Source organism: Channa argus, chromosome 17, assembly GCF_033026475.1.
Source record: "Channa argus isolate prfri chromosome 17, Channa argus male v1.0, whole genome shotgun sequence".
In the NCBI taxonomy this organism is placed as follows: domain Eukaryota; kingdom Metazoa; phylum Chordata; class Actinopteri; order Anabantiformes; family Channidae; genus Channa; species Channa argus.
Window position 1 is genome coordinate 7,810,989 of NC_090213.1, and position 25,020 is coordinate 7,836,008.

At 38.8% G+C, this 25,020-nt stretch overlaps 2 protein-coding genes across 6 annotated transcripts; one reads left to right on the forward strand and one right to left on the reverse strand.

Moving 5' to 3' along the window:
* Window positions 1–639: 639 nt before the first annotated feature.
* On the reverse strand, window positions 640–17,215 carry mia3 (MIA SH3 domain ER export factor 3). 4 transcript variants are annotated; one of them, XM_067482679.1, is made up of 28 exons: window positions 17,001–17,213; window positions 15,593–15,726; window positions 15,405–15,491; window positions 11,961–15,246; window positions 10,513–10,842; window positions 9,940–10,070; window positions 8,033–8,164; window positions 7,760–7,781; window positions 7,565–7,653; window positions 7,400–7,477; window positions 7,149–7,259; window positions 6,993–7,064; window positions 6,783–6,887; window positions 6,367–6,489; window positions 6,173–6,260; window positions 6,028–6,080; window positions 5,805–5,895; window positions 5,572–5,710; window positions 5,190–5,352; window positions 5,076–5,111; window positions 4,898–4,965; window positions 4,693–4,778; window positions 4,420–4,533; window positions 3,900–3,953; window positions 3,776–3,822; window positions 3,579–3,647; window positions 2,679–3,099; window positions 640–1,401 (listed from the first exon to the last, which is right to left on the reverse strand). In XM_067482679.1, exons 1-28 carry the CDS (start codon window positions 17,119–17,121, stop codon window positions 1,172–1,174), a joined length of 6,480 nt encoding a protein of 2,159 aa, XP_067338780.1. In that variant the 5' UTR covers window positions 17,122–17,213; the 3' UTR covers window positions 640–1,171. The 4 variants fall into 4 exon arrangements, with proteins under 4 accessions (XP_067338780.1, XP_067338782.1, XP_067338781.1 ...); XM_067482681.1 differs by lacking the exon at window positions 4,420–4,533 and having other exon boundaries at window positions 17,001–17,215; XM_067482680.1 differs by lacking the exon at window positions 3,579–3,647 and having other exon boundaries at window positions 17,001–17,211.
* Window positions 17,216–18,237: 1,022 nt separating this feature from the next.
* On the forward strand, window positions 18,238–24,772 carry taf1a (TATA box binding protein (TBP)-associated factor, RNA polymerase I, A). Of its 2 annotated transcripts, XM_067482822.1 has the most exons (12): window positions 18,238–18,448; window positions 18,900–18,941; window positions 19,037–19,241; window positions 19,748–19,911; window positions 20,094–20,207; window positions 20,319–20,517; window positions 20,725–20,846; window positions 20,943–21,101; window positions 21,410–21,476; window positions 21,719–21,842; window positions 21,929–22,083; window positions 22,828–24,772. In XM_067482822.1, the coding sequence occupies exons 3-12, from the start codon at window positions 19,115–19,117 to the stop codon at window positions 22,875–22,877; spliced, it is 1,281 nt and encodes a 426-aa protein (XP_067338923.1). In that variant the 5' UTR covers window positions 18,238–18,448; window positions 18,900–18,941; window positions 19,037–19,114; the 3' UTR covers window positions 22,878–24,772. The 2 variants fall into 2 exon arrangements, with proteins under 2 accessions (XP_067338923.1, XP_067338922.1); XM_067482821.1 differs by lacking the exon at window positions 18,900–18,941.
* The last annotated feature ends 248 nt before the right edge of the window (window positions 24,773–25,020 follow it).

The following is a 25,020-nucleotide window of genomic DNA, read 5'->3' on the forward strand; positions in this document are numbered from 1 at the left end:
TACACACCCGACTACTCCAAAGGCAACATATCCTAGTGAACCCGCTTTTAATGACTATTTAATTTGCATTGAGTTAATAGAAATGTTCCATCAGAAATTAACGTTTTAATTTACCAAGAGGGATGCAAACTTTCGCACTTTCATAATTGTCAGTTTACCAAAACCAATTCTTTGATCAGTTTTCTTCTAATGATGAATTTGTACTAGCAGATAGAGCATTATGTTACATTTAGGGCTAAGTTGGTTCCCCCTCAACACTGTTATGACATTGAAGAGGGTACAAACCTGTTCCTTTATCATCAGAGAGCAGAAAACTGATTAAAAAGTGTATATGAGTTAATTAACTAATGAATAATGAACAGCAAGAAATAGGAGCTAAATCCTGTACCAATATACTTTGTTTAAATTTATACACACAAATATAGATCACAAACAAAATGTCAGAAAAAAGGTTATGAGAAATACAGTCACTTTGACGAATCCACACTACACTGGGCAGATTGTTATTCTCAGTAACAGCACAGATGTATGCCTTATTTTTCCCCCCTCAAAATGAAGTCCTTAACACATGGGCCACAAGCACATAAAGCATGTGTAAATACATCTGCAAGTGTGATCAGTTGATAAAGCAACACAGACTGCTTTTACATTCTTTATTAATAAAAGTTCTACCAACATCGTAAAATAAGTTATACATCTGGCCATCAAATTACACATTCTCTTTGCAATTCATTCTAAAGCAACAGCTTCGAGGAAAAGTGTGGTACTCCTGAAATGCTACAAGCTAAACCTCTGTTTTAAAATAATTTCCACAGGAAATGATGTTAAAAAAATTCTTGCCCCTTAAAAATTACAGCTAGATATATATTTTTTAAAAGATCGGCACAAATGAAAAACCTATGGTATATAATGTAATGTAATAAGTGTTATTGCACAATAAGCTGTTTAGAAAAGTGGCAACCCTTCCAACATATATCAATTTCAGACACATTATTATTGATGATGCTTTAATTTTATGACCATGTTTTTTTAATTATTGAAAGAAAAAAAAAAAAATCAATTTTTTATGTTATAATTGAAATATGTCCAGTCCTATGGTTGGACTGAATCTGGATTGCTAATATGATGGGCTAAAGGGTGTTCAAGTCCTCTGCTGAAGTTGGTAGCATTTTTAAGGCTTGACCATTGCTGGCCTCGTTGAGTCCTGAAGGGCTTCCTGTTTCATATGCAGGTCCTGTCCAGGGCCACTGTGAGCATCTGGTGGAGGCTGACCATAAGCATCAGCAGGATGGGGTGGTAAACCTGGGGCCATGTCCATCAGTGTGCTGGTGTGGTCACGTGGTCCCGGGAATCGCATGTCAGGAGGGATGGGTGGACGTGGTCCGATAGATCTACGGACACCTGAACGTGAAAAAAGGACTACAGTGAGAGGCTGAAAAACCTGGCGGGTACACTAGGAGAATTATTCAAGTCTGAAATGCTTGGTACAGCAGTGCCTTATATTTGTGGGTCCTTTCAAATTCTCAATTTCTGCATAAATATAAATAATATTAATAAAACATGATTGATTTGAATCTAGAAGTGTGTCAAGAACATTTAAGAGCTCGGAGAAGAGTTATTGATGCTGACCGTGCTAAAAATGGTTACAAAACATCTCTAAAGAGTCTGGACAACACCAGTTGAATGTCAGGCACATTGTGTTCTAATGAAGAACATTCACTCACACTGTTGCCCTCTCCTGAAATGGTCAACCATTTATTATCATACCAAGAGCAAATGTGTGTAATAGTGCGGAAAGTCCCAAGGAAACAGCCAGTTAACATCTAATAAACTAAAAGCCTCCTGCAGTGGCTAATATCAATGTTCATGAGTCCATCATCGGGTCAACATTTAACAACAATGGTGGACACATGGCAGTTACAAGGAGGAAGCCTCTACTCTCCAAAACAGCACTGCTGCCTGTCTACAGTTAGCTCAAGCCCATATAGATAAGCCAGAAGGAGCCTAGGAGATTTGGTCATGAGAAAACAATTTAAACATTTTGGCTTAAAAGAGATGAGGCGATTACCAAAAACTTGACTCCAGCATACAAACCATATCCCACTAGTGAAACATGGCAGTGGCTGTATCAAAATGTGGGCTTTGTGGCCTCTGGTCTAGGTTAGCTTGATCATAAATCTATAAATATAAATTCTATCAATTCTGAGTTCAGCAGCTGTTGTCAGCCAAAATCCTCCCACTAATGAATTAACTGATGTGTATTTACATTTATGCAAAGGAGAGAAGGATACATTAGTTAAAGAAAATATTGCTTATTATGTTTTTTATGGCGTGGTTATTTGTAATGTAGTTTAAGATACATTTCTATTGAATTAAAAGAAAGTATTACAAAAAAACAAATCATTGTTAGGAAGTAAAATCGATACATCACAGCATATAAAACAAACCTGATCTAATAAATTAGCAAACTCTTTTAGCCTACAGTCTAATAGTTTGGGAGGATAACTTCACCTTCACCAGAGACGAGGACACACCATACTCTGCTAGCAGTCCCTGTACTTAGAACTAAATGTTACTTCATTCTTCAAAATATACAGAGGAAACCAAGCAGCCACACTCCCATGCATTACTCAATACGGCACAAATAGATGGCAGTAAGAATAAGACGCAGACTATACCTGTTGGTGGAGACATTGGCCCTAAGTGATGAGGCAGAGGTGGACGGAAGTGCGGTGGTGGCGGACCCCGAGGATCAATGAGAGGGCCAGGGCCTGGCCTAGGGTTGAATGCATGTCCATTGGTGGGTCGAGGTCCAAACTCTCCTCCCATAGGTCCAGACAGAGGCATAACCGGGTGTCCATTAGCTGGTAGTGGAGGCCCATGAAAAGGAGGGGGTAGATTTGGAGGAGGAGGACCATGAGGTCCAGGTGGGAGGTGGTAGAGTCCAGGTCGTGTAGGTCTGTAGAGTCCAGGTGGCGGTAGACGACCGTGGGGTCCAGGAGGCAGGAGTGGATCGTGGGGTCCAGGGCCAGGTGGGGGTCCTTGGACCATAGGGCCAGGCGAATCTCTGATAGGAGATGCGAGGAAGGATCCCGGTCCCTGAAAAAGAGACAAAAGCAGATAACGAGTAATGTAGCGTGCAGTTTTGAAAAGGCAGTAACTAGAACTTGCCTGTGAATGAGTATAGGTCCATTCCAAATTTAAGTCATGCTTTGAAGACATCCACAAACCACACAATTCCCAGTAAGAAGTGCATTTAGCCAGGGCTCAATCACATGACCAGTAACCTCACACCATGATTCTACGTGAAAGTGGTTTTCATCCAAACAGCCAACCTCTGACACAAATACTGTAGTTTTTGGAAGTTCTACATTTTGCAGTTTAGGCGTGACAAACAAAACTGGCTTTTGTCAGTGCTGTGAGAACAGGTGAAACCACACACTCTGCCCAACACAGTTCCATAAGCACCAGTGAAGCAGAAAAGCCGTAAATTTGTTCCCAAATCCGGGTTCAGGACAAAAGGGGTGCAGCATACACCTTCACACCAAGCCCCTGGACCGGTCAACCTCTGTACTCACTGGCTCTGGACACTCTGTGGAGGCCTCAGCCTGAGTCTCTGCTTTAATCTGTGGATCTACCGCTTGTGTCTGTTATAGAGCAAGGACATATCAATGTACACGAAGGTAGAAGCTGTTGGACTCCAGACAGAATAGGGAATTTATTTAAAAAAAACAAAAACAAGAAAAAGTTACTGAAAAGTTTTAAAAAGACTTACAGATGCATCCATGTTGGCGGGTGATGAACTACGGGGGCCCATCATGTCTGAAAGAGGAGAAATAGTGGTAAAAAAGGCAAAATAAAGACTTAATAACAGACAGCAAATGTCATACCCATCCCACCTATGTGTTTGTTTTCAGGGTAACGACCATGAGGATCTGATGGAGGCCGCGGACCTGGAAGAAAACAAATACAAGTTTACATTTAATAATTAAAGAGGCCTCAGGACTTTGGCCATTATACTTTAAGAGTGCAGATAGTTGTAAGAAAGAATATTTTTACGAGACGGGTCATCTGGGGGAAAAAAGATGAAGCAAACTTTCTGGATGAGTTTAAAACCCCCAGACAAAAAAAAAAAAAAAACTTCCCCAAAAAGGAAAAATTGTAAATTGTCAAACAAACAAAACAGGAGCAGGAAAAAGGGACACTGAAGACAAGAGTTGCCAGGAAAATGCAGGAAGAACAAGAAACAAACAAAAAACACTAGGAAGAATTAAATGGAAGGTCTCAAGCCACTGAAGATATAAAAGGAATAAAGGCAGGTGTGCAAAAAGATAAGGATTAAAACGACATGAGGTTGTAGCATAGGGATGATGTCCAACTGTGGTGAAAATTAAAGTGAAGTAATCCACTTGGACTCACCATACGGGTCAATTCGTCGCCCCACTGGGGCAGAAGGAGGGCGCCTGGGACCCTCTATCATTAGTGGAGGGGATGGCACACCCCCACTCACAGGAGAGTGCCCATATGAATCACCTGTTATAATTAAACCATGTATTTACCAATGGAAGACAAATGGCCAACAAAGCAATATCAGGCTCTCCAAAAAAGACAAAATGGGAACCCTCTTTGTCATGTAGAAAAAACCATGTCCTTCGTGAGGCAGTAACAGTAAAACGGATGTAGTAGACTCACCTTGGCGGGGGCCTGCAAGTTGTCCAGAGTTGGGTCTGAAGAGAGGAGCACGGCGCTCATTTAGCTGGGAGGTGAGTACAGCCAGTCTGAAGAAGTTAACAACAGCAGCCACCACAGTCAGACACACACAGGTAACATTTTAGGTTGATTATAAGAAGAAGAACCCAAACACTTGATTAAGCCTGGCAATTCAAGTAACACTTACTTTTCGCGAAGCTTTGACGATTCAAGCTTCTCTTGATTCAGAGCTCTCTCTGCATTGCGAGCATTCACCTAAACACATGAGAATGTTGCAAGTCACTGAAATCATACCTTAGCTTTTTAGAAATCTAAAATATCCACTTATAACATATTGGCATATGCATAGAGTGTGTGCAACATACCCAGTTTGAGTGCGTTTTGTTTTCCTGCTCTTTTATCTAAAAAGGAAAAAGACATGCATTCAGGGTTCAATCTGCAGGGACATTTTTATCCATCGTTCCTCATTTGAAATCTACCTGCTCTTTGTAGACTTCTTCAGTCTTCTTCATCTGCTCCTCCATTTCACTAATGCGTTGCCGTAAGATTTTGACCTGCTCCTGAACCTCAAGAGCTTTTCCTCCCACTTCAGACAGCAAATTCTCTTTGCTGCGTCGTTCCAGCTCCTCCTTTGTTAATCTCCTGTGTAGCCACAGAAACACAGTCCTTTGAACAGCAGCGAAGCACAAACAGCTTTTGCATTTCAAAGGCAATTTCTTTTTTATACAAGAGACATTTTTCTGGGTTTTACTACAATAGTACAGCTTTTCCGTCACATGGTCATCACATTTTAAGACTCACAGACCTGAAGGGAAATGTGGCAACAGGTTTTGAAATGTGTGAGAACACCGCTTCACTTACTGCTGTAGAGCGTTTTCCTTCTGTTGATACATTTCAACCATAATTTCATTTTTCTGCTGCAGCATCTTGAACTGGTTTTCCACATGGCTCTTCTCGCTTTTTATGGTTGCTATTGCATGCTCCAGCTCTTGATGTTGTTCTGTTCCAAACAATGATATTTTTAGTGGGAGGCAGAGAGGGAATCATATTTGGAAAAAACAAAACAAAACAAAAAAAAAACACAAGCAACGCACCTTCCAGTGATTTTCTAGCCTTTTCTTCATTCAGTAATTTGGTCATAAAGCGATCACGCTCTTCCTCAACTACAGAGAGAGTTGTTTGGACCTTGGGAAAAAGGAAAAAAACCATTAAAAGAGACGGAAAATAGAAACAGCTTAACACTTAAAAATAGTAGTGATAACATTTATGATCTAGACATCAACTAAACTGAGTTTTAAATGTTTCTTGACATCATACCCGGGAAACATCCATCATCTGTTTTATCCTGTTCTTCAAAGCTGTCTTCTTATCTGCAAGACATAAGATTGGAAAAAGTTAACTATTAAAAATGCATTCTCTCTTTTGCCTCAATCATTTCCCCAGCAAACAGAGTTGAACTTACCAGATGCAATTTCTCCATTGGCTAAAACTTTGGTGTCACCTTTTTGTAAATCACATGCTTCAAGATCTGCAAGGAGTTCAGACAGAACCTGCCAAGAGACATTTTTGTGTGGCATGAGCCAACAATTTGACGAACGTTAAGGGCTCATATGTAGTGGATGACACACACACACACACAAAAAAAGAAAGACTCACCTCCACATTGTGATCTTTGAGGACCACAGAGTCCTCTAATGCTTTCTGGGACTTGTGATAGACTTTGATCTCCTCACTCAGCTCCTTGTGTTTGTCCTCCCACTGCTTAATAGTAACCTTAAGCTGTAAGAATGAGCAAAAACTCACAAAATGTCCTCAGGAAGTACAGCTTGTGTCTAAATTATGCAGTTAACTTTGTTGAAGAGTAAAGTCTTTGTCTGGTTCACATTCCAAATAAAATCTAACCACTTTGTACTTTACTTAATTATTTTAAAATGTAAACATTACAATATGCCATCAAAAGATTGACTAGTCACAATATAACAATTCTTTACAAATCTCAGACCAACAGCCATCATATCCTCGCTCACTGATGAAACTTCAAAATATTCACAGAACCCAACAGACAGTCTCACCGTTTTGTTTTCTTCTTTTACTGTTGCATATTCTTTTTCAAGACATTTATGATGAAGATTTCGGGCATCTTCGCGAATCTTTGCTTCATCCAGGAGAACAGTAGTCTGTGAAAAATGCACATAGGTCATTAAACAAACTTAAACCCAAAGCTTCATGCAATCCAAGAGAATCTTGTAAGATGCAAAAGTTTGGTACACAAGATATTGTACCTTGGCGAGTGCTTCCTGAATCTTTTTCCTGCTTAGCTGTAGCTTCTCATTTGTTTTTTCCAGTTTCTCAATCTGTTGACAAAACCATTAAAAGATCATGAATCTGAAAAACAGTTAAAAGTAATAAGAGAAAGGAAAAGGATATCAAACAATTACCCTGGCTACATTTTGCAGGGAGTTTGCTCTCTCTTCTTCAAGTAATTTTGCATACGTGTTCTTTTCGTCAACCATCTGTTCCTTCCTCATTTCTGCCTCCAAAACTTTACTCTGCAAAGAAGGTACAAATTGAAATGTCACTTGCTATCTAAATAACACAAAGCATATTGTCCATTTATAGGCTCAGTCAGTGTATATCCCCTTTAGTATGAGCAAATAAACAAAGACAAAAATTGTTCTTTAGTGCTTACCTCCAGGTCTTGCATCTTTTTCACGGTGGAACTAACAGTTTCCTTTGACTGCTTTTGATTTTCTTTTAGTTGCTCCGTCTTTGAGGAGAAAAGAAAACTACATTTTAAAAGTTGCCAATAAAACTTTTTACAAAATTGCTAGATCACATTTTATTTGTAGCTCACCTGTTTGTGGAGTTCAGACATCTTTTCTACAGCATCATTCTTCTCTTTTTTCAGTGCCTGGATTTGTTCTCTGAGTCTTTTTTCATCCACTTTTTTTCCCCAACAAAAGTGCCATAAATAAAATCACCCATTAGATTTTAACGATCTGCATTTCTGCATAGCCTTAATGCAAAAAATAAGAAAGTTAAAACTTACCCAGGTATTCTCTCTTCTTTATCTGAAAAGGTTAGAAAGAGTTTGATAAGTTGTCAAGGAACAATTTTCAGTAGTATTCAACTTTATAGTGTACATTATAAATCTTATCCAACAACCACCCAGATAATGAAGATATTTTAAAGAATTGCATAGTGCTTCTTCAGAGTCAAAACCTAAATACATCCAAGCGCAGATACATTTTCTTCATTGTTGGCAAATCATAACACACAATTTGAGCAGACATAAAACGAGTTATTTTACACCAACACTTACTGCCAACACAGTCCTCCAGAAGAAGAGAGTGAATGTCGCTACCCCAACCAAAGCAGTGATGACAACTGCTTGCCAAGGACAGCCAAAAAAGTTTTGCCCTGGCTTCCACTCTTCTGGCAGTAGCGAAATCATCTGAAGACACACAAACAGAACATACGATCAGGAAAAAAGCTGGTTAAAATTATTATGCAAAACAAAGTTGTATGTCAAATAAATGAGGGGAGATTTACACTAGGTAGCATTCTTATTTTGATTAAAATATTTCATATCGAAGACATAATACGTTAGCAGACAAATAGTTAATATTGGTCAGGTTTAAGACAAAGCAGCACGACTACATTGTTTTAAGCCAAATTGCATTATAAATATTTACAACTACAGTGAGATAATGTGCATTTGTGATCTAAAAAGGCCATTTACAGCACTAAGAAGAAAGGCTACTGAGAGCTCAGAGCATTTCCACAGAATCAAATTAAAACCAAAGTACTGATCAAACGCATTCTCATGCTACAACAAGAAAAAGGTGGAAAGGTTTTCAGTTCTTTACAAGTTTTCTTGTCGCTACCAAGATCTGTACTATTACTATAACAGTTTCATTGCTTCAGTGGGGCAGGAAAACCAATTCCAATGAAATTCACGCATAATGTTACATTCACGAACCACATTGCCTGAAGGGATTTGTTTTCTCTGGTCAGTTAGATAGTATTTAAAAGTTCAACAATGTGTGTCCATTAAAGCAGTACACAGGTAGGACAGCTAGGACTACACTCAAGTTTCAGGGTTTTCAAACGAATCACAGAATCGTAATTACAAAAATGTTAACGAAACAGAGTAAACTGTCAACTGAGTGGTTTGTAGAGTGGGTTAACATTGATACTAATGTGCCACAACCACACGATTATCAACACGTCAGCAGTTGAGCATAATCTCAATATTTTCTGTACAGACTCATTTACACTTACATGTTGCAGCAACTTCAGAAAAAACGTGTACAGATGATCCGGTTCCATTACAGTTCGGGGCGAACTATCACTCTCCATGACGGCGTTTAAAGCAAAAGCGGAACTACCACAAAGTAACGTTTTCTTAGTTTGACAGATATTAGCTAGCTTGCTAGCACCGTAGCTAACATTAGCGCTCCCGTTAGTAAACAATGCCGTTAAGCTAACATTAGCCGTTCGATCCTCTCGTGGCTAAAAAAATAAATAGAAAGTGTAGCGTAAAACACCAACAACGTTTTATTGCGTAAGGCAGGGTTCGTCAACAACAGCTGGCAAGCGATGATCACGGATGAGTCGTCGAATCCAATTCACCATTAAAAATTACAGCGGATGAGCTGGAGGTTCAAATATCGCTAACAGCTTTAGCCTAAACCTCGATTCAAATGCTTCACTGATTTGACATCACAGGGAAAAAAAAATCTTACAGCTGTCTCTTATTATAATTATCTGCCTTTTCGTGTCAAACCGAGGCCGCGCGCTTCTGCTAGCAGCCACCTCAGCACCGGCTGTAATGAACTTCAGCCCGCACCACCACGATCAACAAGGGGGGGGGCGGGGGCGTTCAGGAGCAATGGGAAATTCGATATTACTCTAATACTTATCTGAATTTCTGTACTCAGAAACAAGAGGACACTGACGTTAAACCTAACGTCTCACTGCACGTATCCCCACAGTATTAATCCGCCACAGGCCTATTAGGCACATTTTTTAACTACACTGTACATCATCACACTTATATTCTGTAACCAGTCCTCAGCAAAACATTTGTTCTGTCAATACACAACGAAAGTAAACCCTCAGTGAAGTGGCTTTAATAACACCTAATGAACCTTTGTGGTGGGATGTAATAATATTTTTAAAACAATTATTGTTGAACCAAAATAGATAAGAATATTTATGACTTACCACAATGGTCCACTCCTCGATTTTGCATTTGATCACTGAAAGGATGCTGTTCAAGTAAACAATTCCAGCAGAGAATGGTCCCACTTCTTCGTCAGGAATTTCAGACACTTGATCTATTGAGTCCAAAGACCCTGGAGGAATAATAATCAATAATAACTTGTAAATTGGACAAGAGAAAAATCCTCCACTGACATTAATAAATAGTTTGTCAGTATAATATTCCCCCAAAATTATGTAAAACCGAGACACCTGAATAAGACTCGGTGATGTAAACGTAACAAAGCTTAAAATGTGCATTTAACAGATTGGCTGAACATTTAAGTGCAATTCTTTTATATTTATTGAGGGTCAAGTCTTGAAAATGATTACACATTCTTATATCAAAATTAATAGGATATTTAAAATAAATATCAAATTTAAGGTCAAAACTTGGCTCTAGTATGTAAACTTGATGAAAGCCACCTGATCAGGTCTTGTGTCTAGGTATAAGATAACAGTGTGCAAGCTCAAATAAACACTTAGTAAAAAAACACCCAATAAATTAAATAAGATAATGCCATATAAACTACCTACCTGAGGGCGAATTCTCCTCCTCGACACCAAGACCTATGTCTAATGGATTTTCCAGAGTGGCTTGTGGGACTTTCTGCATTTTATCCGAGTCGCTGAAGCCTGGTTGATTGTCTTTGTTTTTATTAAAACGTCCACCATCCTCCTCCACACTGACGTCCGGTACAGCGTCCACCTCATCCAAAACCTTCTGCTCTTCTTTAGAATCGGCTGACCTTTCTTCGCGACCAGTTTCTGTGAGATTGCCATCACTTTCAGTTTCTAGGACATTATCAACGTTGTCCTCTTCAGCTATGTGGGCGATGTCTTCTTTAACTAATAATGTGTGTTCATCTACAGTTAAAAGATTGAGAAAGATTATGTAGGTGCATGTCTCAGTAGATTTAGATGTTTTTTAATTGGAAGAATGATCCCACTTCAAGGCTGTATTCTGCATGTCCTTGTTTACAGTCATAAACACCAATGGCTTGTCATAAACATGGCATTTGCTAAGTGGGTCAGACTTAAATTAAAGATAGCAGTTTCAGTGTTGGATGAAGTAAGGATGCACCAGTCTGATTTGACTGTTTCAGATATTTTAGATTCCCAATGGCAGCTGCTTTTCCCCCAAATGTAAACCCTGTACAGCTTAATATTGGGATGATATTAATGTAGGGAACAGGACAGTTGGTCGCTAATCATAAATTAATGAAATATAGAAATTATGACAGAAACACTGAACTTTATTATGCCATTTCATAAACCTCATTCAAGTGTGGATCCTTACGTCTGTCCAGCACCATGTTCACTTAATAAGGTTGGTACTGCCTTGAATTTAACATAGTGGATTAAAAGAGCAAATGTCTAATCACTACCTAAAGATTTTCTAAAAGAAAAAACAATGCAGTCAGCAGGATTTTGGAAAAAAGTCCCTTTTTTCTGTATTCACTACATTTTGTTCATGATTTTTATGGCTCCAGTATTGCAGTCAGGCTGCTGTATGTATGTTAGATTGTATCTTTTGTCAAGCACCTTTGCCAAGGCCTCAAATCCAGCATACGTATGTATGTATTTTCTTTCTTTCTAACAGAGGCTGCAACTCACTGTTGGCAGGGAAGTGAAATTCTATAACAAACTGTCACTGGAGATATGTTGTGATTCCCATTGTGAACACCAATCCCTTTTAACTGGGTGAAGACACAATCTGGGTATATCTGGAAATAAGATCCTGACCTGGAAAGAGCCTGAAGGGACAATTCAAGTCTGCATTCTGCTGTAACACAATATCAAATTCTGCATTCACCTTTTCTGTGGATCAAAAGCTGAAGTAATTTGAGGTACAAGTCTATGAAAGACCACAAAAGCTAAAAAAACAAAACAAAACAATGCAAGGTAGGTCATTCTAACTGTACATTCTTCAGGCCTTATCTATTTTGAGATACCCAAATTAAAATAATAAAAATCAAACCTACCCTTGTTATTATCTGATGCTTTTTCTGTTGCCAAAGGTGTGCTGTCACTGGCTGCTGAATATTTGTGTCGTAGACTAAATGCAAGCTCTTGAAAATCATCCAGTATTTCACTTTCTTCATCCAAACTACTGGTGTCCGTCTGGTGGTCATAATTGTGTTTTGAGGCCCAATTATCCAGCATCTTCTCAACCACATCCAAGATAGTATTTTCAGAGGCTTCCAGGATGCTCTCAAGTGCATTTTCGATGTCTTGTGTAGTGCCCGAATTTGATAGACGGGTAGCCTGTAACTCAGTGTCCATATCAGAGAACATGGCCTCAACTTTGACAAGATTATTTAGACCTAGAAGCTTTTGAAAGCGCTGCATGTGTTTTTCTGTGAAGTGACCTCGCAGCAGAGTCAATCTCATTACACTGTCACTATATTCTGGTTCTGGAGTTTCAGCTTCAGCTGAAGGTTTGTCAGAGTCTTTGTTGTTTGATTGTGCGAGTAAAAGTGCATTTTCATCTTCAAGTAATTCTCTCTCTTCAGTGTTGTCTTGCTCGATCTCAGTGTCATCCTTATCTTCTGTCTCCTCAGTATGTAGTTCTTTTTGAGTCTCTGGTTCCTCAACAAGTATTTTTTGTTGACTGTTATTACTTTCTAAATCTGTTAGCAAAGATTGGTGTACATCATCAGGTAGCCTGGCATCTACGATCTTTTCCTCATCATTGACAAAATTGTTTGATTGTATCTTATCAGTGGACAGGTTCTGACCCTTGTCACTTTCTTTAATGGCTGATGCTTGACTGGTCAACATTTTGTTTTTGTCCAATACTTTGACTAATTTCTCTCCATGCTCAACTACAACAATAATGTCCTGTATATCTGCATTATCCTCACCGATCTCTGAATTGTTGGATCCCTCCTCCATCTCTTTCTCCTCTGGTGCAATTCCCTCATTGATCTCTAAATCATCGGACACCTCCTCCTCCTCCTCCTCCTCGTCCTCATTTGCATTATCCTCGTTGATTTTTGAGTCGCTGGACACCTCCACCACTTCGCCTTCATTGGAATTATTCTGATTATCCTGTGAATTAATGGATACCTCCTTCTCCTCTCCGTCCTCATTTGCATCAACCTCGTTGATTTCTGAATCACTGGACACCTCCACCACTTCTTTGCCCTCATTAGCATTATTCTCAGTGATCTGGGAATCGGTGGATACCTCCTTCTCCTCTTCTCCCTCATTATCATCAACCTCGTTGATTTCTGAATCACTGGACACCTCCACCACTTCTTTGCCCTCATTAGCATTATTCTCAGTGATCTGGGAATCGGTGGATACCTCCTTCTCCTCTTCTCCCTCATTATCATCAACCTCGTTGATTTCTGAATCACTGGACACTTCCACCACTTCTTTGCCCTCATTAGCATTATTCTCAGTGATCTGGGAATCGGTGGATACCTCCTTCTCCTCTTCTCCCTCATTATCATCAACCTTGTTGATTTCTGAATCACTGGACATCTCCACCACTTCTTTGCCCTCATTTGCATTATTTTCATTGATCTGGGAATCAGTGGATACCTCATTCTCCTCTTCGCCCTCATTTGCATCAACCTCGTTGAGTTCTGAATTGCTGGACACCTCCACCCCTTCTTTGCCTTCATTAGTATTATTCTCATTGATCTGGTGATCAGTGGATACCTCCTTCTCTTCTTTGTCCTTAGTTACATCATCATCATCGATCTCTGAATTGCTAGACATCTCCTTCTCCTGTTTGTCCTCAGTTGGATCATCCTCACTTATCTCTGAATTGCTGGACATCTCCTTCTCCTGTTTGTCCTCAGTTGGATCATCCTCACTTATCTCTGAATTGATGGACACCTCCTCCTCCTGTTTTTCCTCAGTTGCATTATCCTCATTGATCTCTAAATCCGTGGAAACCTTCTCTTCTTTCTTCTCAGTGGGTGGGTGATGGGTAATTTTGGATTTTTCAGCCTCACTGTTGTCTAAAACATGATCTTGTGGATCTCCTGATATTACACTTGATTCTGTTTGAGCCTTCATTGGCTCGTGAGTGGGTTTTAATGTTTCATTCAAATCATTTCGACTCAGTATCAGTTCTCCATCCCTTTCATTCTCCTGATCAAACAAAGGTTCCTCAGAATCACTGCCTGATTCTTTATTATCTGCCTGTACAGAACTGGAATCAGGAGGACTATGAATAGCTTGATCTAGGTTTACTGATTCTTTTGGTGTTTGTATAGTAAGTACTTCTACATCCTTCTTTGCCTCCTCCAAACTCATGTTTTTTGTAGCAGCATTTTCTTCTTCTTCCTTCTCCTCCTCCTCCTCTTCCTCCTCTTCCTCTGAACTCATATCTTGTCCTGTGGCCTCTTCCCCAGTGACAACTGGAAAATCATTATCTCCATTTGATGTCAACATGTTCTTGTCATCTGTGGTCTTGTGTTTGTCAGTATTTGTTGCTGGAGGAATTTGCTGCTGTTTCATGGTATCAGATGCGGGAGTGTTCACTGATTCTTTGGTGAAAGACAGCAATGGGATTTCTACTTTAACATCCACATCATCTTCAGGATGATTTTCTACACCTTTGCTTTCCTCCTCTTCATAAGGTGTAACTTTGTTAGTGATTTCATCATCAGTGGTTACAGCATCAAAAGTTGTTCCAAGGGTAGTTTTCAACTCAGGGATTTGCACTTCTTCAGAAAGTGAGACTGGTTCCTTTTCTTCATATTTCTTCTTCCGATCTTCAGACACAGGTTCCACTTCAAATACTGAAGGTGTATCTTTGGTTTCAGTTCTCTCTGACACAACATTTTCAGAAAAAGCGTTTTCTTGATAAACTTTTGCGTCTTCAGCAGCTTGTTCAACAGTATCAGGGGTAGCTGCTCTAACTGACTCTACTACCTTTGCTGGAGGTGGTTCAGTTGTCACATCAAGTTTGGGTAAAGAGGCACTATGGTCATCTGGTACGTTCCTCCCAACATCCTCTGAGTTATCATTAAGCTCAAATTGAGTTTCTCTTTCAGGTGCATTTACAGTTGATTGGACATCTGGAGCTTTCCTCTCAAGATCCTCTGAATTCTCATAAAGCTCAAATGGATCTTCACTATCAGCTGCATCTACTGCTGATAGCTGTGTTTCTTTTGAAGTGTCATCTGGCACTTCAGATAATCCCTTATTTTCATTATTATTCACCTCTAATGAAGAGCCTAAGAGTAAATCTATGTTGTAATTGTCAAACTTATCAAATCCATTGTCAAAACAGACAAAATCTGTTTCCTGAAAAGAAGACAAAAATAAATTTACAAAAAATATGGATGGGGACCTGAGAATTTTGAAATGCCATTATTTTGCAAGGTCTGAAAGCTCCATTGTATTTTATAGATTGTATTTTGTCTGGAATTCATATTCAGTTAGTCAGCCACATATATTCATACCTCTGCTGGAACTTCAAGCTCCTTGTCAGTATAAAGGTGGTTAACTTCAAGGAGATCCTTTGGGAAATAGCCAAAGTGATTTCCAACCTGTTGACAAACACAAAAAGGCAACAGGAATAAAACTACTAACCCCAGATTTTATCCAATAAGGATAAAATAAATTCTTATCCACAGAATAGGCTACTTACACTTCCGGCCCATAGGTCTGCCCTTCTGCCCGACAGTTTGTAGTATACATAGATAGTTTCTGATTTCTTAAATGACAGGAACCGACAATCGGGCCCTGAGAAATCTTTTACTGCTTTACCCCGACACAGAAGCACTGTGAAAGGAAAATATGAAGAATTGTAATAGTTTTGAAAATACAACATTTAACAGTGTGCTATTTTTCAGCCATTTAAACAAAAGTGAAACTGGTAAAACATTTCCCAAGATTCAGACAAAACAAAAGCATACTATATATGATGTATAATTGATGATTCTTTTCTTTGTTATTATGAGTTATTACACATTAGTTCTTTTCTTCATTGATAAATTATGCAAAATAGGCAACAATTTCCCCAAATACAAGTTTATGTACTAAAATCTTTCAAAACCGAAAGACATGTCACGCAATGTAATAGAAGAATTAGAGAGCCTTTTAAAAATATGGGATTAAAAAACTAAGACTTAAAGTGATGTAAGAAATTTTCAAGGAAATGAGAAAACAAGGAAGTGATTACATGGCAAGATACTGTTGGTACTTAAACCAAAGTATTATGGTTTTAATTCTGGCTTTACTGTCAGAGTTTGGTTTAAAAGACCTGAGGACAACCTATACCCCTTCTCACTTAAACAAAATGTGTTTCTGATGCTGTCACTTTGTTTTATGTGTTAATGTGTGTTTAATCCTTATTGTTGTACAACTCAAACCAAGCTCTCCCTGATGATACATTATAGTAGTTTCTCATCACCTTGACCAGCCTTTTTGGTTTGTGGTTAACACTGTAGTCATAATTTAAAGGTAGAGGTTATACTATCTGCACAACAACAAGTCTCAACAATTTGACCAAGGTTTGACCTGTGTCGGCTGAAATCTAGCAGTACAAACTAGACTGTAAAGACAAGAAATAGTCCTAGTGGTGCGTAGCGTTTAATTGAGTTTGCTGAGCTACTAACACGTTCCAGACTAGTCTGTTGTAAAGGATCGTTGTCAACAAGACGATATATAAAAACAAACTAGTGAAGCTTGTGCTTTGTTGGCTTACTAACATTACAATAACAGCAAGTTGTTTGTCCGAGCCGGCTAATTAGCTAGCTGCTAACATTAGGCTCCATTATCCAGCTAGCAAGGGAGGCCGGAGCTTCCCGGCAACCGACCAACACAAGCATCCTTCGGAACGAACAAACTTCTAATGACTGACGTTAGCATTGGTTTGCCTTGTTTACAAAGAGCAGCACGCAGCTGAACCGCATCAGAACAGGTACAAGAGGTTATCCAGGTCGCGAATATCACCTGGCAGCAGCTCAAGAGATAAGGCGCAGTTTATGGCTAGCTGCGGTATCGGGATATGGGAAAACCCATCCTTGAAGTCCTGATGAGTAAACCCAACTTACTGCTGCACTCCGGGTCTGTGCATCTTTTAAAGTCGGAGAACCTTTTGTCCAAGGCTGCGATGGCAATGAAATAAAATAAAAGTAATACAAATCCGTGTGGGTAAAAGTGTTTTGCTGCCATGCTGGCAGTTTTGTTGACTGGCTTGAATCTGCTGCTTGAGCATGAGCACTGGGCTGGAGGAGCCGACACGTCAGCACATCAGATCCGGCTGGGTGTAGGCAGGGATCGGTTTTCACAGCATGTCAGCTTTGGACTGGGCAGCTTCAGGTGGCTGTGGGAGTCAACATCAAACACATGACGGTGACCACAAGCAACTGCACAAGCGTTCAGCCTTGTGTTTTTGCAAATGCACTTTCTTCTAGAATTACCAATTAATGGCATTTTGCATAATGGATATTACAATATAAACAGAAAACCGGATGTGCCTTATCATGCATATTTCAGTAGTCACGTGTTATTGTTTGATGCATTGTATCGTCCTATTTTTCAGGGCCCCTCCATAAACAGTCAGAAGAAACAACCAAAAGTCCCACTCAAAGACATGTTTTGCTTACACAGTGTGTGAACCTGTTTTCTTGCACTAACAGTTCATAAAATGCGATCTAAACGTCATCTGAGTAATATGCAGAGACAAACGCCGCATGCTTCGTTAATAACACAATTCTAACCTTCCATGTCTTTTTTTTCAAACAACACCCATAAAACAAAAGTGGTTTGTCGAAAAAGTAAGTGAACACTTGGATTCAATGATTAGTTAAACCTCTTTTGCCATCAATACCCCAAAAAGGCAGTAGTTGAAAAACCTTCTGAAGAAATTCCTCATCACTGCTAAATATTTTGGAAACTTCCCAGGATTTTAATTCTGATATGCAGTTAAACTAAACGCAACCTATATTTACAAATGAAATGATCCACAATCTTTTAGGAGGACTGAAAAGAGGAAAGAAAAGTGCATGTTCTTTGAAGAATTGTTCACAAATCAAATCAATATTTTTGTGGAAAAATGGCATTTTTTAAATCAACCCCACTTTACTTTTACAGTGTAAAACTTTATGACATTTCTGGTTTATTTCTTGTAATTAATTAATAATGGCTCATGGTTATCACCCACCCTGTATAACCATGTATGAATTTCAGATAGAGTTGTACACGGATGCCCAATGTTTACAGAAAAACATCAAGGAGTTCTTTGCCCCGCCTCTTCCTGCTACATCAACCAATAGCTGTGCAGCGTTTCCCTTTGCTTCCTTAGCTACGACTTCGAGGGTTTGGCTAGTAATAACATGTGGAAGGTTCACACTGTCGTGATAAAAGATACCAACTAGTAAATCTACTTTCAGTTGTGATTCAGCGGAGACGTCTGAGGAGCTTTAAACGATTTGTAGTTCACCACTACTGGTTTAGGATCGGATGACTGGCTAACGTGAACCAAACACCTGGCTAGAAGGTAGGACCCAAGCTAACAGTCAGTTACGTACCTGTTAGCATGGCTGTAAGTTAACGTTACTCTTCTAATATAAACAACCATTTCCTATAACAAATTGTGAAATCGCACCTGCTCACCACCTTTCCCACAAGTTGGACCTGTTAAAAAAAATACTGTGATGTAATGTAACACACTTTGTATTGTATCTAGAATTAAGTGTTATTGATAATGTTTCTTGGAATCTCTGGTGGATAATTAATTTACTTTATATGCTTTGTGGAATGTTTGTGCTTTCGTATTTTAAATGAATTATAGAGCTAGTTGTAGAACGTCTTACTCGACTCTGACGTTGTATGAGATTGAACATTTATTGTATTTGCTTGTCAACCTAGCCGATGACGGATCAATTGTACACACAAGTTTAAGTACAGTAATCTCACAAGCACGTTCACAAACATTTTCATCCAACTAGTTTCTCAAAGTATGGCTGAACTCACAGAACTCGCAGAACTGTGTAAGAAACTTTAAGTTGTTATTGTAGTTGCTCCTCCAGTCATTGACTGCAGCAATCTTAATGTCATGTAAATAATGACTTTTTTGTTCTTCCAGGTAGATGTCATTAACCATCATATTTAACCTAGTGATACAAGGCAGGTGTCCTCCCTGAGTTCAGCTCTTGTGCTTACTATGGATCACATGGATACAGAGCTTTCCTCTGTGGAAGACTTGGAGGATAATGATGACTCTTCTGATGACAACTCATCCAAAGGAGGGAAAAAATCCAAGCTCCCTCTGGCTAAAATAATGTATACAGGTGAGTTGTATAGTATGCACCCTTAGTATGTTTTCTAGTTCCGGCCATCAGTTAGAGCAATACATTGTCTGACTCATACAGTATATAAGCCATAGAGTAAACTTGGTGCATGCATATCAGTATATGTGCATATATCTTGGCTTATAAATAAACATTTCCATTCCAGAAATGCCCAAACATGTTAAAGTCAATTCAGAAATAGTGTCTCCATTAGGTAGATTATTACTCAGTAAAATCACTGAGTTTTTTTTCTCAATTAAAAATGTTTCACTGAATAAATTACAGTTTTGTCTTAGTCACAATTATTTCATAAACATTTATAGGATCTTTGTATTTCTACGACATCTCCATGTTAACTAGTGACTAGTGGACAGTTTGTCATGATCAGATTTTTACACGCAGTGGTATTAACCTCAAAAAGCAGTTAAGCTGCAAAACCTAAAATGGTTATCATTGTCTATGACAGAAACATTATTCAGTAAGAAAACAGTTTTTTTTATCTTTAGAGAAAAAGGAGGAAAATGGGTTTCACCATAGTACATGGACGTGCCTGGAGAAGATCAGAGATGCCATGCTTCATCACAGATGGCAGGAGGCAGCAGAATACATGGCCTGTTATGCTGAAAAATTAAAAGACAACACTAGAGGCACTACAAGACAGCATAAAGAGGTAGGTGTGTTTTTGTTGTTTATTTTGTGTCATTTTAACAGTGACTGGCCCATATAGACATGTAACACACAAACCACACACATAACCACAAACCAAGTATTACACATAATTCTACACATTTGTTTTATAAGCTATATGAGGTAACACTCTCTATCCACTTATACATTCCTTTTTCTTGGCAGCTTATTTGGAGAATCAGCGCAGAGATCCTTCACCATCACCCCAACTCAAAGCTGGAAGACTACAACAACATCTATGAACGAATGAAACACTCAGGAGTTAAGCATTACCTAATGGTACAGTCTTATGTCATCTACACAACTTTCATGTTGATTTGCTTTTTATCAACATGAAAATTCTTTACACTTCTGAAACACGTTGAGAAGTATTTTTTGTGGGGTCTCCAGATCAGCCTGGAACATTCCTTTCACCTGCTGCTCCATGGTCACATTGAGGATGCAAAGCGTCAGTTGTGTGTCGCTGAAAGTTGGAGGTATGGAAAGGAATCGCTAGCTCAGTATCAGAAGGCTAAATTGATCCAGGCCTACAGGAGCCTGCTGGATTACATCATCTGGTGTGACAAAAAGTTCACACACTCTTGCAATGGTAAGGCAATATAATACTTAACATCCCAAAAAATCTATTATGTATTTGTGTAAGTTACAATGGCACTTTTGTGTGTAGTCAGCCTGCCACCTACAGGTTAGACACAGTAACAACATGAAAGTGAACGTTCATGCTAATTAATGTCCTGTGAGGTTTCAAACTAAATGGAAACGTCTTGTAATTACGTGGTGTTTGGCCTGTGTGCAGATCATCCAGACTCTGGTGACAATCAGGAAATGCATAACTATTTCAGACAAGCCTCTGTGAATTTGAAGGAGATTTTGAAAAACCCTGGTATCTGGGACCCCTTTATACTGAGTTATACTGAGGTGAGCACTCATTCCCAACTATCTGATTTAATTAAAGAAATGTTTCTTGTTTCTTGTCTTTCATGTTTTCAACTTACTGTTTTTTTTTTTGTGCAGATGCTGGAGTTCTATGAGCATCATGAAGAGGCTTTAAAAGTCTTGAATGACTACGCCTATGACAATAACTTCCCACCCAATCCCAATGCACATGTCTACCTCTATGAGTTCCTAAAGCGATATGATGCTTCCAAGAAGAAATTGATGAAAGTATTGAAGGTATAGCTTCATATTGAAAACACCGTAGCTAGTGCAGTGGTAAATTATTACTTTTGTTGTGTAAATGACACTTTTAGGACAATATGTAACTAGAGTGTGTATGTTCTGAAAGTACTGAATGTATTATTTGTATGTGTCACTTTAATCATATTTAATATTCTATAGCAAGATACAAAAATGTAATGAAAAGCTATTGTGTAAACTAGAATGTGTAAACGCTTGTTATTAGTTTTTTAATTAAGCACACTAACACAGACTAAAACTCTCTGACTTATACTGACTGTATTCTCTACTTCTTTCTGCCATAGATCCTTCAAGTGTTAGTTCCAAGCCATGAGCTGATGTTGGAGTACAGCTCTCTCTTGCTTCAGTCAGGTAAAACCCTAATAACACATTACAAATATTAATAGATAATAAACTATGTAAATAATTAGGATGAATCACATTTATATTAGAAATGTTCAACTTCAGGCATTATTGTCCTTGTATGTATACATTTGTTCTATAGGGTTTTGTAATTTGTCTTTCTTCTCCATTGTTAATGGCCATCCTGTCTCATAACACTGTCGGTCTGTGTCCCATAATATCATTTGGTAATGTGTTTTTGTTGTTTACAGGAAAAAAAGGTGATATCGACAAGGCTTTAGGAGTTGTTCTGGAAATGCTGGACTTTGCCTGCTGGAGGAGCAACTTGGCCGTGTGGAAGAGTTTGAAAGCCATTATTCAAAAATTACAGTTGCAGTACGTATAAAATGTGTAACATCTTTTTACAGATTGGAGTTATGTTGGTAAATCATTAATGAGTGTATGTTTGTGTATTAATACAGAGAAGACTGGCATAATGTTGTCATTGGAAAGATGGCTAAAAGAAAAGACTGGTGGCCCGCACTGCACTTCACAAGCTTCCACGCCAGTAAAGATGCTGAGGAAAACCCACAGCTGATGGAAGTGAAGGCACCACTGGCAAAAATACTCTGTCCAGGTAAATTGGTACACCGCATGTACAGGAAGAAGAACGCTTGGAATAAAGGACAATATGTGTGGACAATATGAGTCTCTTAGGGTTTTAGAGTGAAGTTTTAAATTACTGTGTATTTTAATTCATGATTCTATGATACATCCTTGGCTATAAATGAAGAAACCTGTTAAATCCAGAAAACTAGTGTGGTAGACAAGAGTACACCCAAATAATTACAAATTCTTTCATCACATAAAAACATTAACATTAAGGGACACATATGTAACAGGACATACTTATTATTAAATTATCAACAGTTCTATTTTACATTTTTTTTGATATAAGGAAACTTCTTAAAACAGCATTTTCCCATCATCTTTCTGTACACTGAAAGTTATTTTTATTTACTTAGCAAACATTTTAACCAGGATTCGTGTTTCAGCGTCTCTGAGGATCTTTGTGTACTCACACAACAATAGACTGGTTTGTGAAAATACTGTTTTGTTAATTCATACTGGTGTTAATAGCTGAATACCATTTTAAATGTTGATTCTAAAAATATTACAGTTCTAAAGGAACTTTTATATGTATAATGTACAATCCCAATTCACATTTATTACACATTTTTCCAACTTTTTTTGATTTGGGGTTGTAGATCTTTTCAGCTGGGATTGACACCATTGCGCTTTAAATGGATAACAGTATAGATAATCTGTGTTTGTATTGATCTTTGTCAATTTGCTTTACCAATGTCTTTTCTTCCTACAGGTTTAATGCTTAGGTATACTGCTGGAGGGTTAACCAATGGACAGGACTGATATTACCGGGTCTAAAATGGAACTCCCCATTTGGACTTTTCCTTCCTTCCTTCGCATGTGGTAAAAAGCACCTTGAGATGTTTTATATAGGCAAAGTCTACACTGTCCACTATGTGGAGCTCATGTTCTGTGTTTTGTAGCTGATGGATGTGAAAGATTGTCTTTACTGAAAGTCAATAACTGACTTGTGGTCAGCTTGTATATGTGCTGGTATTTTGCACAGGTACAGTCATGACTGTCAGTTCTTTTTTTTTACCCACAAATATTTAACACTGCAGTGCCTTGTAGCAAAGAAGCTAATAATGTTTTGATGTCATCTGTTTAAAAGTGTTTACGGCAAAATAAAAGTCATGTTTACTGTTGTTAGTCTTTTGCATCAAGCCATGAAATGAAGGCTTGCAGCCAGGAGCATGTCAATTTAATAAGTGAACGTGTAATGATTCCGTTTCAAATTGCCACAGTGTTGGGCATGTGCAGCGACTCAGTCAGGCATACTGTATGTGTGTGTTGCTTTGCAGTCATTACATAAACCGAAGCCCAAAGCACTTGCCCAACCACCGGAGCAGCTGCAGAAGGGATCTGGGAGTACATAACACATGTCGTTTGTAAATTCAAAGCTCGGAGAGCAGCGAAGAAGATGGAGTCAGGAGCTGGTCACTGCTTTAGACTGTGTCCTGATTGTGAACTTAAATGTTTTTTCAGGGTTTTGCTATTATTAATCATTTTACATAGATGTTAAGTTGGGCAGATGCTGCACTGTCTTTATGTGATGGATTGTGTCTGTTGGGAGTTGGGTTTCTTCCTGAAGGGCACCTTAACACTTTAGAGCTATTGTTTGACCATGGATTAAATGGGGACACACTCTTGTTTCAAATGCCACAAAGGAAGCTTCATGTGCAATTGTAGCTTGTTGTTTCTCACCGGGTCACCAGAAAAACAAATTAATATGCATTTTCCCACCAATTCTAGTCATCACATTTGTCCGAGAGTTTGGTAGAGAAATGAAAGAACATTTTATTTTTAAAGGTAGAAGTAATTGTCTGTTAGTATAACAAAACATGTCCCCATCACAACCATCAGCCAGTTGTTGCCTCTTGAAGCAGGAGCAGATGTCTGAAGCAGTGTTATAACTAGACATAGTATAGGTCTTTGCAGTGTCATGTGTATTTGGTCAAGACACTGACGTAGGAGTGGGGGACACAAATAATCCATATAGCTACAGAAATTAGCTTGCTTTTGAAAACGATGTCATATCTGCTGCTTAAAAACAAAGCCTTACCCAGCAGCTTCTCATGTAATTAACAGTAAGAAAGAAAGCAGGCATTAAGTTTTTAAGCTATATTTTGTAAATTCCAAATATGGTGTTTTGTATAAGGACCTCAAGCGACAATTCAGTTTAGTGTCAAATACAGTGAATACAAACATAAGTTAGGACATGGAATAGAGAGAATATCTAATATTGGCAAGTAGGAATATTAAACACATTTCCAAGCTGCTGAGCACTTCAGCTGGCACCACTGGTCACTGATCTGCTCCACTGGTTCCACCATCTTGTTCAGTGCTCAATCTGGGTGAAATAATGATTTATGGTCATCTGGGGGTGCACCCTGAGGTTGAGGAGAGTGAAGGTGGGGGGTTGGGGATACATACTGTACTGTAAACGCTATCAGGTCGATCTGATGACTCTAACAGGCCCTTAAAACCTCCCCTTGCTGAGGGAGATTTTTACTGATGTCTTTGGCCTAACCCTACTGACAGCCATTATAATTGTGTAATTAATCATCAGTGCAGATTTTAGAATGTAGTTCTTTGCTGCAGAGAAAACACATACAAACAAATCATGTAAAGAAAGATGGTGTAATTATTTGCTTGGTATATAAAGACACTGGATGTTGCTTTGTCGTGTGAGAGTGACATTAATTGAGTTTTCCCTTCTCTTTCCGTTTCACACCCTTCTCTGTGAACACACACACACACACTGCAGTTGGTGACTCAGTGTCTCGCTTGGTTGGTCTGCAGGGCTCTGAGGATTTGTAACTTAAAATCCAGACTTGTACAGTGACAGTGTAACATCGTGGTAGCTCTGCAAGACATTTGAAGTCTGGTATGGTTAGACTGTGTGTGTGTGTGTGTGTGTGTGTGT

Excerpts from the sequence above, each read along its gene's own strand:
- mia3 (XM_067482679.1), bottom strand. The coding sequence starts at position 17,121 with ATGGCAGCAAAACACTTTTACCCACACGGATTTGTATTACTTTTATTT. Across the intron at positions 6,490-6,782 it reads TAAAAGAAGAAAACAAAACG|CTTAAGGTTACTATTAAGCA; the intron begins GTGAGACTGTCT and ends TCATTCTTACAG. Across the intron at positions 3,823-3,899 it reads CCCTGAAAACAAACACATAG|ACATGATGGGCCCCCGTAGT; the intron begins GTGGGATGGGTA and ends CTCCTCTTTCAG.
- taf1a (XM_067482822.1), top strand. The coding sequence starts at position 19,115 with ATGGATCACATGGATACAGAGCTTTCCTCTGTGGAAGACTTGGAGGAT. Across the intron at positions 20,518-20,724 it reads GTTCACACACTCTTGCAATG|ATCATCCAGACTCTGGTGAC; the intron begins GTAAGGCAATAT and ends GCCTGTGTGCAG. Across the intron at positions 22,084-22,827 it reads GGCAAAAATACTCTGTCCAG|GTTTAATGCTTAGGTATACT; the intron begins GTAAATTGGTAC and ends TTCTTCCTACAG.